Source organism: Labrus mixtus, chromosome 19 (genome assembly GCF_963584025.1).
Source record: "Labrus mixtus chromosome 19, fLabMix1.1, whole genome shotgun sequence".
In the NCBI taxonomy this organism is placed as follows: domain Eukaryota; kingdom Metazoa; phylum Chordata; class Actinopteri; order Labriformes; family Labridae; genus Labrus; species Labrus mixtus.
The window spans coordinates 15,925,669-15,940,672 of record NC_083630.1 but is presented as its reverse complement, the minus strand read 5'-3'; the positions used below and the strand labels follow the sequence as shown (position 1 = coordinate 15,940,672).

The window sequence follows — 15,004 nt, the reverse complement described above, 5'->3', positions numbered from 1 at the left end:
ATAAACCTTGAGTTGGACAATTGGACACCACAATGTTTATTTTTTTAGGGCCAGGGGTGACCATAGGAGAGGGTGGAGCGAGAGAGGAGTTAGGGGTTAGCAAACGCCCCATGTTCACGAGCGCCCCAGACCCCGGCTTGTAGCACTATTTAGGTTTCGCAGCGGGCGGTGGTTATATTGCGAGTTGCCTACAGCTTTACAGCAATACCCAGTAAGCCTGTCTCGATACTGTTTAATACAGATTCTTGTATGGATATGTATACAAGTTCATTGAATGGATCACTGTTAACTTTGGAAAGAAACTGTGATCTTTGAAGAAATATCTGCAAAGGCGTACAGTGTCCAATTTAAGCTCCTCCAAATGTGAAGATTGTCCAATTACTACAATAGAACTTGGCATTTAAATTGTGTTTACGTGATTCAGAATCTCATTGGCAGATTAATTGATAATAAAAATAATATTATTTGCATACGCCTACTTTATTCATTTACATATTTGGTGGAAAGCAACAATGAAACAACACAATAGAGCAGAGTCACAGATTAACTGATTCACAAAGTTTGGGAAAGTTTAAATCTTGGAATCAATTTTGGAATCATTTGGATGCGAGTCTGTGTGTGTGTGTGTGTGTCTGTGTCTGTGATGTGTATCCAGGAAGTATTTCAGAGGTTATATAATGAGCGACTCACCAGGGTCTCTTTGTGTGAGTGTGTGTGTGTGTGTGTGGAGCACAAGGTCTGGTGGGCTCAGCAGGTTCAGGAAGGGCTTTCTAGAACAGATGGAGGGCACACACACACAAACACACGGTAGAAAGGCTGTGCACACACATTCAAAACGCAAACACAATTTGACATCCTGGGTGATATTTAGACTTAATGGACTACACTATCATACACACACACACACACACACACACACAAACTGATGTCCTGTAAACTGCCTGCTGCATGCCCCACGTCTCACTGCAGTTCTCAACAATAAGCACAGCAGCTAATTTGTCTTTTTTTAGAGCTGAACAAATGCTAGCCCTCGACAAGGAGCATGCAATGCCGGATCATCACTTCAGTCCAACTAGCTTCATTTAGTTCTCAGGCTACACTTTGGATTTTTACATTAAACCTTTTGAACCCCTCTTAGCCTTGCAACAGAAATGGTCTCCCAATTCCTTCTTCAGTTTTTTATGTCATGTTGAGTTTCTTGAAAAAGTTTCATATGCCAGTTATTTGAATAATTAGTTTAATGCAAGCTGTTATTGCAAGATTTTCTAGATATAGTTCACACATGACTACATTTTTTGGGTTTCCTGAATCTTCGCCCAACCTAACTGGATATTCAACTTCTAAAAAAAGAGTACCAGTCCTTTATCACTCTCCTTCTTAATAAAACCTGAGCATCCTGGCCTACAGCTGACCCGCACACAGCTTACGTTGTTTTGTGTCGATCTGTCATTAACAAGGTCCAGGCAGGTGACTTCCTCTCAGATAATGTGTTTAGTGCTGCACACCTGGGGTCCGACCTCATTTACAGCCCCGCCAAGAACAACAAGAAGGTTTGATTAAGGTTCTACGACAGACAATCGGCCTCATGGGAAATGTAGTTCAGTGTCAGAAGAAGGCAAGTTTCTCTGAATGCCGGAGATTTTCACAGCCTGGAGACAGAAAGACACAGAGGGATAAAAGGGAAAAAGAAAGGCCTCTCCTCCACAAAGGTGAAGAATAGTGATGAGGTTTGGACCAGAAAACACACCTGCTGATAAAGTGTGTGTTTGATCCAGTCTGCTCATGCACCAGATGGTTTGGTAAACTAGAGGGATCAATCATCATCTTGAGTCAATGAGTTTGATGCTCACTCAAACATTCCCTATTGTAAAACTTTAAGGCATTACCTGTGTTGACATTCAGCTGTTCTGTACTTCACTTTAAAAGGGAAACTGTAATCACAGTGATGGAAAATAAAGACACCGTGGCTCCTTTGAATGTCTGAAAAGTCCCCCTTTTGATATCCAACATTCACTTGTTTTCCGAGGTTAAGTCAATGGTGTAACCTTGTATCTACTGGAAGTGTCTTAATTTATTTCAAAATAAAAGCAGGTTTGTATTTAAATAGGGAGTAAAGTATCCTTAGCTAAAGACAGTGCAAAATTCAAATTAAAAGCATAACAATAAGTATAAGTAATATAATTTCAAACATGCAAATAAAAATGTATCTTATGACAGCCCGAGTAAAAACATCATCGTTTTTTAAAAATATTAATTATTTTGTACAGGGCTCCAGATTTCTGGCGGCATCCTTGGATGTAATGTTCAGCATGTCTTTTTTAGAGTGGTGTTTATGATCATATTGGAAGATACAGTAAGTGGAGAGTCTGATTATAATTAATGAATGAAGACTAAATGACACTTGGAAACAATCTCTCAGGTATCAAAAAACTTTGCTTGGGTTGGTCATTTAGTGCACTTCAAATACCTCCAAGTTCTCCTCCCACTCAGCGCTTCTTTGCCGTCTACTCACCCAAAAACTGAAAACAGTCCTAACATCTTGGCAGTTTTCACTGCAGAGATTTTGATGTTAAAGATGGCCTCTTTAAAATCCTTTCACTTTAAGATTCTCAGTGTGAAGAAAACAGCTGAATGATCGTCTTGGATGGCAAACCCAAAGCTGCTTCTTTAACGCAACGAGACCAGGAAGGAGGCCAAGAGACAAAACATACACTAATGCAAATGAATGTCACTGAAGGACGCTATTAACCAGTTAATCACCTTGGCTGTAAGTCTGAAGATTCAATTCTAATACACACATTTAATTCCAGACAGGTTTTAGTGTTTTATTATTCAAATTCAGCACTAATGAATTCAGAATCTGCAGGGCTGCTTTCTCTTTCATTGCTTTATTACTAAATGGTAGATGTGATTATTGCATACAGGCTAAGACCTGCCTTGCAGAAGACAACTTTGAAACATCCATTGCACACTAACAGAACATTTTGGTAAATGTAAATTGTTTGGTATAAAGGGGGAATAGTACTCAGCCTGAGTCGTCTAAAAGCATATTTCTTTCAAGACATTCTGATCAATTCAAACATGTTTAATATTAACTGAAGTCTTTATTCAGTGCTCCTGAAAGTGAAGATTAATGACATTAACATTGTCAGGAGCAATGACATGCAGGTAGCAGCTAACCAGGTAGATAGTAAAGATGGAGGGCACCCAGGGAAAAGATGTGACGCCATAGTGGGACACAAGCCGACTGTAAGCAAACGCACACCAAAATTTGGTAACGCTTGGTACCAAAGATCCAAGATGGCGAGAGGCAAATGCCAAACGTTGAGTCTTCAGAATGAGGACTTTAAAAAAAAAAAAAAAAAAAATGTTATGTGATGGTGGGTATCTTCAATTTACATGTGTTCTCCCTCAAAATTTTAAATGTCCATCAAACATTCTCTGCAAAACCTGTGGTTGCATCAAAAGCAGTTGACTTGTCCTTTATTTGCACCTCCACAGAGAAGTATTCAAATCTGCACATATCTGAGTGTTTGGAGTAAACATTAGTCCAGTGAGCCGTGTGTTGAGATTCAGAGCGGATGTCTCCCTGGTTGAAACCTGCGGCGGTGAGTAATTACAGGCGAAGGCTGGATGTGGATGCACCTCTGTTGTTAATGAAAGCTAATGAAGGCTGCAGCTCTGATCTCCTCTCTCTCCCCCCCCCCCTCTGTAAAGGAGGGCTGGAGCTGGGTTAATTTAGACCACAGGCAGATCCAATACTAATATATCTGTGTATGTGTGGACGTGTGGACGTGACTCTCATTAAAAAAAAAAAACAGTCAGTCAGTTCATCTGAATTTCAACCATAAACACACTGTTCTGTTGAAGTTTTTCCTTCTGGCGTGTCACTGAGCACATTTATCCTGGTTCATATGGGAGTCTTTAAAATGAGGAGTTTTCCTTTGGTGTACAAGGCATAAAGAATAACCTAAGGCTTTGTTTCCCCCGTCAATAAAGCTTATCTTATCTTTATGATCAGATATGAAGGGGGGAAAAGAATCAACCAATGAAAAACCAGCTGAGCCTTTGTGTCATGTCTAAAGCACCATTCACACAGAATTTGAATTACCTGGGTACCTCTTGTAATTTAGTAATTACCCCCCAACATCAGTGTTTGGTGCGGCCCATTCGCCCGGGAAGAGCAAAGCCTGTAGTTTACTCCTATTTACTGACATTTCTGATTTAAAACGTAGACGTGCTGCATGATAACTACCTCGTCTCTCGGGGCAGCGTGGCTTCACAGTGTAGCCTACAGCCTGCCGGACACTCAATAGAAGAAGAAGACGCCACATTTGGTACACTAAAACGGATTAAAGAAACATTATCCTCTGTTTTATAGTTCAGTTTTATCTTCCTCACCTGTAACGCGGAGGCTTTATTTAGCACAGGTGTCCCTGACCCTCTGCAGGACTCCAACTTTGTCACCTTAAACATCAGAGCCCTCCCCACAGATGTCTCCTTCAGTCCGGTTTCTTCACTCTTTGATTCTGCAGCGTCTCTGCACCACATCAAAGCGACGCCTCGTTTCGGTTTTATTTGCATTTTGCCGCCAATTAAAGCAGAGGTCGAGTTTGTTTACATCTGCTGCTCCGACTTCAGTTTCCTCAGCCTGAGAGGGACGGGAAACGCCACATCGAGATAAAAACAGGATCGTTCTTTATGCAGCTACAGCGAGGGCGAGGCCACAGCCATGAAATCTATATTAGACATGTACTGACAAAAATTAAGTTCAACTTGAATTGAGCCTCAAATGTCTGGAATGTCATCCTGAAAAACATTGTTTTGCATCTCTTGATGTTCAATTGAATGACACAAATGTTGAATTTATTACACAATGCTTTCATTACTTTCTACCTGACATTATTTCTTATCCTGCTATTGTGTTTGTTTTCCAAGCTCTGTGTGTCTCTTTAGAAACACCTCTGCTGTCTTTTATAGTTTACAGGTACGCCCAACAAACAACCAATCCTCATTTATTTATCCTCCGCAATATCTGCTCATGAAAACAATATCTGCAACAAAACCTGAAGTTCACTTCTTCAGTGCCTCGGTTTAGACGCTCAGAGCACGTCGTTGAAGTTTGGAGAAGGTTTTGACCAGGGTTGATTTCTAGAAATAATATTTTAAAAATCACCGAAAAAATCTGTGAATTCACTTTTAAATAAGGCCTGCGGGACATATGGAAAAAAGTGTTGTGAGGGTAAAACAGAATAAGATGCAATAAACAACTTGAAGTGAATGTGGAGGCATCAAAAGAAGGAAAGAAAAAGAAAAAACAACAAAACCAGGAGAAGAAGAAGAGAAAAGAAACTGATGAATGGATGATGGAAAAGCGTTAAAATATCTTGTTGACAACAACGCTCTCAGCAGCGTAGTCCAATATTTCTTGACTTTTTGCAGTTCTTCAGGAAAACTGCCGTCGATCACTTTTAAAGGTTATGACTTCATTTTCTGTATTTTTTATCATTAAGTCCTATTAGCTTGTAAGGAGAACTGAGTGGAGAGCCAACGTCAACAACCAGATCATTTGAGGCAATTACACACTGATTTCTGAACATATAGATTATAGAAAAGTCATGATTGAAATTAGATGACAGCTGACGAGTTGCATGATTGTATTTGGACCATCTTGTTTAGCCTCTATTGCTCCAAGTTTTCCTCAAACCAAAGCCAAACGTGATTGGACAAAACAAACTGCTTTCATATGCAGACAACTGTTTGTAAAGATTACTGTCACCGTTACTGTAACATCGTCTCTGCCGAGTCTATAATAACCCCAGAAACATTAAATGCTCTTCTCTCTCTTGAATCAGTCACTCATCAGTCCAGGCAGTCGCTTTCAAATGGACTCAAACTGATGCTTTAATTTCATTGAGTTTAAGGAAGCCTTTGCCATGTTTTAAAGGCATGAGATCAGATCAGAAAAAGATGTATCATGCAGCGCCGGTCAAGTGAATAGCAAACCAAAACTCGGGATCAAGCTACTTTTTTTTTTTAGGGACATGATGACTCAATTGTGCACCACTTATACGCATGAAATGAGCATCGATATCAATTTGTCACTTCAAATTCAGCAAATTTCCAGGTGAAATAAAAAGGGCACTTCTGCAGTACAGACAAAAAGGGATTGTCACGTGTACAACACTGATGTGCAAACGCCCCAAAACACAAATACAGCACATTGAGATTAGAAAAGGTTTAGATAAAAGGAAAACAGAGATCAATACGATGTTCAACACGGGGAAACATCACAACTACACACACACTCCTGCTAAGTTTGAGCTTCACACACAGCTGTCCACTTACTGTGCAGAAGAGTTTGTTGGTGCAGGGAGGAGACGATGGATGTCTGGATGGAGGGCGGGGGCGGCGGGGGGGACTCGGCTGGATGGATGGATGGGCTGCAGGCGATCAGGTTCGGGTCACGGGCTGATGTGTCCCAGACAGATTCTTCCGCAGGTCTGAACACAGGAGGAAGCGGTCGATGAGGGGACGCCGGGGCCTTGATCCACCGAGCAGAAAGGAAAGAAAACTCAATGTGAGGCTCACAGCGCTAATTCAAAGTGAGAAACTACCAACAGACCAATCAAACTTACTCAGTGTGGAGTTTTTTTTATTTACTGAACTTTCCCAACATGAAACAAACAATTGGGACTGAAAAATGTGGAAGGTTTGACATGCATCACCTTTTTGAGTCCTTAAAGACTTAAGAAGATTTAAATGATGCCACTATGTTGAGCTACTTTATAAAGTTAAAAAAAACATACATAGAAGTATAACACCTGCACGAGTTTAGGGGTGTTGAAGATTAATCAATTCTACGATGCATCGCGATGCGGTCATCGACGATTCAATGCAGTGATAGAACATGATCTATTGTTGCATTCTTATGTTGCTTATACATTTTCTGTCCATATTGGCCAGCTCTCCAGTGGTGGAAGAAGAGAGCCTAAGTAAGAGGTTTCAACGGCTAACGTATAGGCTTGAAGCCATCTCGTGAAATTCTTGGTTTCATACCGGGGCACTATCACGTGATTTGCAGAAAAAGCTGTTTAGCGCCCTCTGCAGACTTATCCTTTGATTACTCCAACATACGTTTACCTCGTGATCTGAAACTATTCCCACGTTTAGTACGGGCATCCAGCATTGTATCAGTATATGCGAGTTTAAAATTGGGATCAGCATGGTCAAATCAAAAACAATCATTGTTATTTTTGTTCCTTCTACTTCCTCCCAAAAATGGAAGTATCAGCTTCTCTTCCAGGAAACTCTTTTCATTTTCGACTCTGAGTCTGAGAAACACCCTGCTGTGATTCCCATCGCTGAGAAACAACTGCTCTCCTTGTGAGCGTGTTTGAGTCTGCAGAAGCAGATGTGACACTGGACTGAAGCGGGATAAAAGGCGTTTAGCAGCCTGTGTGAACAGTGACTGTGACAGCAGCGTGTGTCGATCTGCTGGATTCAGACTGAAAGCTGCGATTAGACAGAGAGAGTCCGTCCAGTCAGCTGGGACTGAAGGAAATCCTCCTTTATTGATCTGTCGCTCCTGCAGAGCCGTCCATCAGTCAGCCCGCTCTGCAGGGACTCCAACACACGGATACTTCTAAGCTTGTGAGGACCGTCGTCCACATTATCCATTCACTGATAGTATATAACGCAGCAGAGTTCTTTATTCTGCATGATTAACGCTGACAGGAAGGAGAACCGTCTCTGAGAGACAAACAGAGTTGATTAGAAGAATGAAAAGAGACTGAAATGTTTATTGCAGCTGAAGTGCTTTTTGAATTAATTGATTAGAAAAGGTACAGAAAAGTATCGGGTTCTTTTTCAGATATCTGATTTATTTTTAAGCTCCAAAAACAAAATATTATTCCAATACCAGCAAGAATGCTTCTACTTGTCTTATCTGAAATTCTGAGGCAGAGGCTATACGCGCATCCCCAATCGATATCAATTGGTATTTCCCTCAATCCCACGATACGATACATATCGTGATATACATTGATTTTGAATAATGACCATGTCCTACAACAGCTGTTCTTTATAGTTGAGAATATTGAGGAAAACTTCAATTCAGGTCCTCAGAGATACATTAAAATGTTTTAATTGCTATGGCGTTATTGTGAACTGCACCATACTTCTAATGTCTTTCAAAACTGTCATCCCAGTTTTGTAGCCATATCGATTCTGTAAAATCTGCATCGATAACATGTGTTTGCAAGGAGCACATGGCGATATGGAATTTTTGAGCACAGCCCTAACGAACACACGAACACACACACACCTTTAGACTTGAACAGCAGACATGATAATCAATATAATCAACTGAGTTTTTACCTCCATACACACATAAACACACCTAAAACTGCAAGCACCACATTTTGGCCTACATCAGAAAAGCAATATAAATGTATCACACAATGGGTACACACACACACACACACACACACACACACACACACACACACACACACACACACACACACACACACACACACACACACACACACACACACACACACACACACACACACACACACACACACACACACACACACACACACACACACACACACACACACACACACACACACACACACACACACACACACACACACACACACACACACACACACACACACACACACACACACACACACACACACACACACACACACACACACACACACACACACACACACACACACACACACACACACACACACACACACACACACACACACACACACACACACACACACACACACACACACACACACACACACACACACACACACACACTGCAATTTAGACAGTGCTCTTTCTTTTTCTCCCCGTCAGAATTTGGTTAAAAATATGACTAAACATCTGAAATATTTTTTAAAGCTTCTTTTCGTTCTGATATATAAAAATAATTAGATTGTGTGTCTGTGTGTGTCATTTTCTCTAATAAGACTTTGCTTATATTGACCCAGAGGTCGAAGGTGAGATCCCAGCAGAAATCAAGCACACAAACTGTTCTCGTCCTGTCGTTGTTGTGTTTGATCAACGTTGACGAAGTCAGTATTGATTTAGATTTGACAAATAATCAATGGTGAAAGAAAACGTCCTTCACAGTTTCCATGAAACCTCTTCAGATAACTCATTGAACACAACTTTGAACACAATTTAAACACGTTTTATCTATTTAAAAAATATAATATATAATGTGCTGTATATACTTGTGTACTTAAACTAATTCCCTAAAGGTTGGCCGTATTTGTGGAAAGGAGGTGTGCTTCATTGCCGTCTATTTCGTGTGTTCAGTGGCAGACTGCTGTCACAATCCTGCTCCACAGACAGACTCAAGAACTCTTTTGTCCCCCTGGCCATACATCTGTACAACACCTCACGGTTATGGCAGGGGGAAGGCACACACTTGGACTAAATCTTCCTTTTTCCATCTGCACAGCTGTCCCCAGAGTCAGCCTCTAGTTGGACACTTTAATGATCACCTCAATTACTTACATAGCACCTTTCATTTAATGTTTGCACTGCCTGTTATTTAATGTCTGTTTTTTTATCTGCTTTTTAAAACATTGCTTTACATATATAAACAACACAACTTCAGAAGGTCAACACTTTTTTATTTTAATTTTTTATATTCAGGTCTAATTACAGATTTTTTTCCTCAGCTGTTTATAGATTCTTGTTTAAATTACACATATATTTTTATCCCTGCACAAGTTATGTACATTTCTTGTATAAGTCTATTTTTAATTGCACAGTTTAAGTTTGATTCATCTTGGGGTATTCTTTAAATCTTTTTTCGGGTTAATATATATGTATGGGAGGGGGGGCGTCGGTTTTGTGGTTTAATTTGTAACAAATGTTTCATGTCATGTACGTCTTTGTAACCTGCTACTGGATGCTTTGAATTTCCCTCTGGATCAATAAAGTATCTATCTATCTATTGTAGATGTTGAAACACTGTGATTGGTTTATAGAAATCCAACTTTGTGCAAATTCATTCAGGTCAAAACATCTTCATCGTCACACATCAGAAGTTATGTTAAAATAGCATTTCCAATACGGCGGCCGCCAACTGTGGGCCTCATTACACCTCTTCAGATGCAACTGAGACTAGGTCCATGTTTTGGACAGTCTATAGCCGTTTTCACATACGCACTCCGGATAATATCTAGATAATTACAGGAGGAATGCTCCGGAGATTCTCCCGACCTAGTCGTTCACATATGCTCCTCACAGCGGGGCACTTTCCCTGTCAGAGGGGAGGGGGGTCGGGGGATTTCCTGAGGTAAGACGTGACATAAATAAACAACGCAGAAGTAGCAGCTGAAGCAACAGAGTCCGTTACACAATGTTATAATGAGAATATTAGCCTTTATAGCAATGCTATGTGTAATCCAATGGAATGACAACATTCACTAAAGAGCGGAGAACAACATAGTGACCAACAGAAAACATAATGCAGCCGTTTAATTACGTGCACGGAGATCGTAGTGATCGCGTGGAGGCACTTTATGCACCGTGCGGCAGTCAACGTCACTGGGGTCCCATTGGCTCGAGTTGAAATCTCCGGAGTATATTACAGTCTGGAGAGAGAGACACGAGACGGGAGAGAGGAGAGCGCAACTGAAGTTGAGAAATGAACGACTCTTTTCAGTAAGTGATTCAGTTCAGTTCGTTCACCCAGATGATTCGGTCGTTTTGAACGAATCGTTCACGAACTACACATCACATAGAGCCAGCCCTCCTAATCAGCTTGTTAAGCTTTTTAGAGTCACAAGCCCTGATGCTGCTGCCCCAACAGACGGCTGCAAAGAAAATGGCACTTGCCACAACAGTCTGATAAAACATGGATAACATTTTGCTACACACATTAAAAGCTTCCTCAAGAAGTAGAGTCTGCTCTGACCCTTCTTGTAGACGGCCTCTGTGTGCTGCTTCCAGTCCAGTTTATTGATAGTTTTTCTAATTTGATATTTTGCTATATCACTTTTGGGCACAAGATATTAACGTGTGTGAATAAGATATAATACATACAAAATGTTTTACCTTTTGGGACTTCAGGGGCTCCGTACCATTCAGCTAAAAAAATGTAGAGATATGAATTTTGTTCCATTTGTTCCAAACAAAGTGTAATATTTAAGTGTGTCAGAAGGATCAAAGATAAGGTTGTGAGCATGCACTTCCTTATTTTTAGCATCTTATTTTGTAAAGAGATAATATTTTATTTGTGTTATTTTGGTGTCAAAACAAGAAAAGCACATTTTATAAACCTTGCAGCTACTAAAAGGTTACCTGGTTAGATAACCTGTCAGAAAGGTCACAGAGGTATTAAACTCTTGTTCTCAGTGATGACGTAACAGCATGTGTGCATGATAACTCACACACTTGTTAAATGATTTTAACATCCCTCTTTTCAAAGGGGTCATGTAACTGTATATGGTTTAACGAATAAAAACACTCAAATTTTGGAGATTTTGGATGGAAATAAAGCGCTGTGTGACCCGACATGCTGCCGGTTAGTGTTTCAAACTCAGTCGCTAATTCCTCACATGGTCGCTCATTCATAAAAACATAATATAAGGTTAGAAACATCAACTTCAATGAGCTAAGCTAACTCACCTTCTGTCACACTCCAGCGTTGAGTTGTGTTTAGTCGACGGAGACGTGCCTGTGACTTTAATCAATATATATTCTCATTTAAGATTCTTACACATTTTTGTGATTTTTTTTTCAAGTATAAGTACGCATAAATCACTATGTCACTTTAGATAAATCACCGCGAAAAGACAAAAAAATCAGAATAATTTCTTATTTCTGATCAGGCGCTGTTTAGTCACACGTTATTTAGGGTCCCGAGAGTCATCCAGTCGTTGTCTGCAACATCATGGCGGCGTCCACACGAGCACAGGTGATTTCTCTCTACCGAATGATGCTGTCAGAGAGCAAGAAGTTCCCCTCTTATAACTACAGGTAAGAGATGATGTCTGACTCGTGTGAATTTCCCTTCTGGATCGTTTAAATTGATTGTCAGCGGCGGGAAAGAGCTTAATGTGGCTGCTGAAGGTTGTGTTTACATCAGCTACCGTGTCAGATGGTGTCATCGTCACTGTTACTCAACGATTACAAGGCAAAGCCAGCTGAACAGAGGTTTCATGCTTACATCGTATGTTCACTTTTGGATTATTTTGGTTATATTAAAATGTGGTAGTTTGTTTATTCAGGTTCTTTCTGAGTGTTTGTAACATAAACTTTTACTGCATTACAATTTTACTACGAGGGCCACATTTAAACTACGAAGTCTAGATTAAAGTCGTAATTACAAGTTTTAAGTTGTAATATTGCCATAATAAATTACAAAGAGGAAACAGTCTTTATTAATAATAACTTTATTTATATAGCACCTTTAAAAACTGATCTTTACAAAGCAAAGGCATGAACTCAGGACAATAACAGAATAAACATCAACAGTCAGGAAAGTAATCTACAAAAAAAAAGGAAATAAAAGGAATAACAAAGATATAACAGGAAGGTCTCAAAAGGCTGTTAAAGCTACGAAATAATACAATTAAATGATATAAATTATATTCTATTTTACTGGACCCTGGACACTTTACACTGTTTACATTACTCTATATTTTATATTTTGTATATTCAAATAATTCTTTTTTTATTTTTTACATTATATTCTATTTTACTGTATATATGTGTATTAGTAATTTGAGTGTTTATTGCATGGCCTTGCGGAACAGTCCTTACATTTCACTGCACATCTGTATGAGCATGTGACAAATAAAAATCTTGAATCTAAATAAAAAGTATTCAAAATGATTTGAACAATATATAACAAGAAGAATAGAATGTCTTTATTGTCGTTATACAATTGTACAACGTAATTATTTGGCTTCACCTTAAAGTGCACACACATACAAGCATCCACAGCTAAAAACAACAAAAGAAGAAATTTAAAAAAAAGGAACTCTCATTCAAGTAAGATGGGAAATGTATGGTAGGAGTTATTTACAGGTAGTAGCACAACAGAATATAAATAGATATTGCAGAAATATAAAGTATGAAATGTAAAATATTACAGAAATATAAATAAATATTGCACAGATCGAAATGTAAATATTGCAGAAATATAAATAAATATTGCAGTCTGAAATGTAAATATTGCAGAAATATAAATAAATATTGCAGTCTGAAATGTAAATGTTGCAGTAAATGTAAATGTTTTCTTCTCTAAGAAGAAAGCATATCAATACATCCCAGATGATAAAAACAAAATGTTGATAAAACGGATGGATAAAAGATAAATAGTTAAAAAATATATATATACGAAAGAGATGTCAGAAGAGTAAAACATCAGAAGAAGGAATAGGAGTGGATAAAACTTTATGAATAAATGAAAAGGTGAATTTAAAAAACATTTAAAATGACGACATAATTTAAAAGCAAGTCTGTAAATGTGAGTTTTAAGAAGTGATTTAAAAGATGTCACTGATGTCACTTTTAAAAGGAAAACCGTCATAATGCTACTTTACTATCGCTATATTGCTATTTATTCATTTATTCATATTCTGAGAAAAACCGTAATGTAGCTCATAGTTTGAATGACCCCTGATACTCTGTAATGTTTTGTGTGTTTTGAACAATTGAATGCGTCTGCCACAGTGTTTGTTTGCTAAAGTCTTCTTTCTCTCTTTAATTTATAATTTAAGCGTGATCTTACTCTTCAGTCTGCTTAAATGAACAAATGAGTAGTTTTATGTTAATAGCATTTAAGCTATAAGCAGCAGGGATGAGTGATTAAATGTTTGTGTGTGTGTGTAGTGTAGTGTGTCAGAGGTCCCAGTTGCTTAGTCAGTTCCTAAAAAACTCAGCAGTGATTTAGAGACCGGAGTCTTTGGTCTTGTTTGGTCTGATCCCTGACCTGATTACTGTGCAGGCCTGCTGCTCCTCTTGTCCAATCAGCACTCAGTTTGTTCTGTCACCATGAAGCACTTTAAACTCTGGAAACAAATCAAGCATGCTGCTGCTCAAGCTGATTGTGAGATCAGGCTATTAGTGGATTGATATCGGATCTAGGAAGGATTTTAAGGAAGTTTTGCCTGTTTATGAACCTTTTTTGAAAATGATAGCTCTTCGTTTGTTTCTTCCAGAGCTCAAATGTATCCAGTTTAGTGTTCAAAAAAGAAAACATTCACATTTAAGGATAAAATTTGACTTGACTTTTCTTTAAAATGCACTCTAAAACTGAACCTCAATTACTTAAATAGCACCTTTAATTTAATGTTTGCACTGCCTATTATTTAATGTCTGTTTTTTGATAACTTTGCACTATCTGCTTTTTAAAACATTACTTTACATATATAAACAACACAACTTCAGAAGGTCAACACTTTTTTATTTTTATTTTTTATATTCAGGTCTAATTACAGATTTTTTTCCTCAACTGTTTATAGGTTCTTGTTTAAATTACACATATAGTTTTATCCCTGCACAGGTTATGTACATTTCTTGTATAAGTCTATTTTTAATTGCACAGTTTAAGTTTGATTCATCTAGGGGTATTCTTTAAATCTTTTTTCGGGTTAATATATATGTATGGGAGGGTGGGCGTCGGTTTTGTGGTTTAATTTGTAACAAATGTTTCATGTCATGTACGTCTTTGTAACCTGCTACTGGATGCTTTGAATTTCCCTCTGGATCAATAAAGTATCTATCTATCTATCTATCTGAACTATCTATCTGTCTATCTATCTATCTATCTGAACTATCTATCTGTCTGTCTATCTATCTATCTATCTGTCTGTCTGTCTGTCTGTCTGTCTGTCTATCTATCTGAACTATCGAAACAGTTGGTGAAAAATCTAATAGCTAAACTTATCTAATAGTTTGGGCTTTCACACGAGCAGTAATCTCCTGAAAAACTCCTGATATTCCCAGGAGG

General features: G+C 38.6%; 2 protein-coding genes across 2 annotated transcripts in view; one reads left to right on the top strand and one right to left on the bottom strand.

The window, feature by feature from the left end:
* Nucleotides 1–11,751, bottom strand: part of fars2 (phenylalanyl-tRNA synthetase 2, mitochondrial) — a 115,925-nt gene extending 104,174 nt beyond the window's left edge. Inside the window, exons 1-2 of the mRNA XM_061064999.1 lie at nt 11,674–11,751; nt 6,349–6,544 (exon numbers count right to left, since the gene is read on the bottom strand). The gene's annotated coding sequence lies outside the window, so the exon portion shown is untranslated. The remainder of the gene's footprint in view (nt 1–6,348; nt 6,545–11,673) is intronic.
* Nucleotides 11,752–11,891: 140 nt separating this feature from the next.
* The window catches only part of LOC132994571 (LYR motif-containing protein 4B), a 34,789-nt gene continuing 31,676 nt past the window's right edge, over nt 11,892–15,004 (top strand). The window contains exon 1 of the mRNA XM_061065008.1: nt 11,892–12,024. Coding sequence (XP_060920991.1) covers nt 11,939–12,024 — 86 coding nt within the window. The 5' untranslated portion in view covers nt 11,892–11,938. The remainder of the gene's footprint in view (nt 12,025–15,004) is intronic.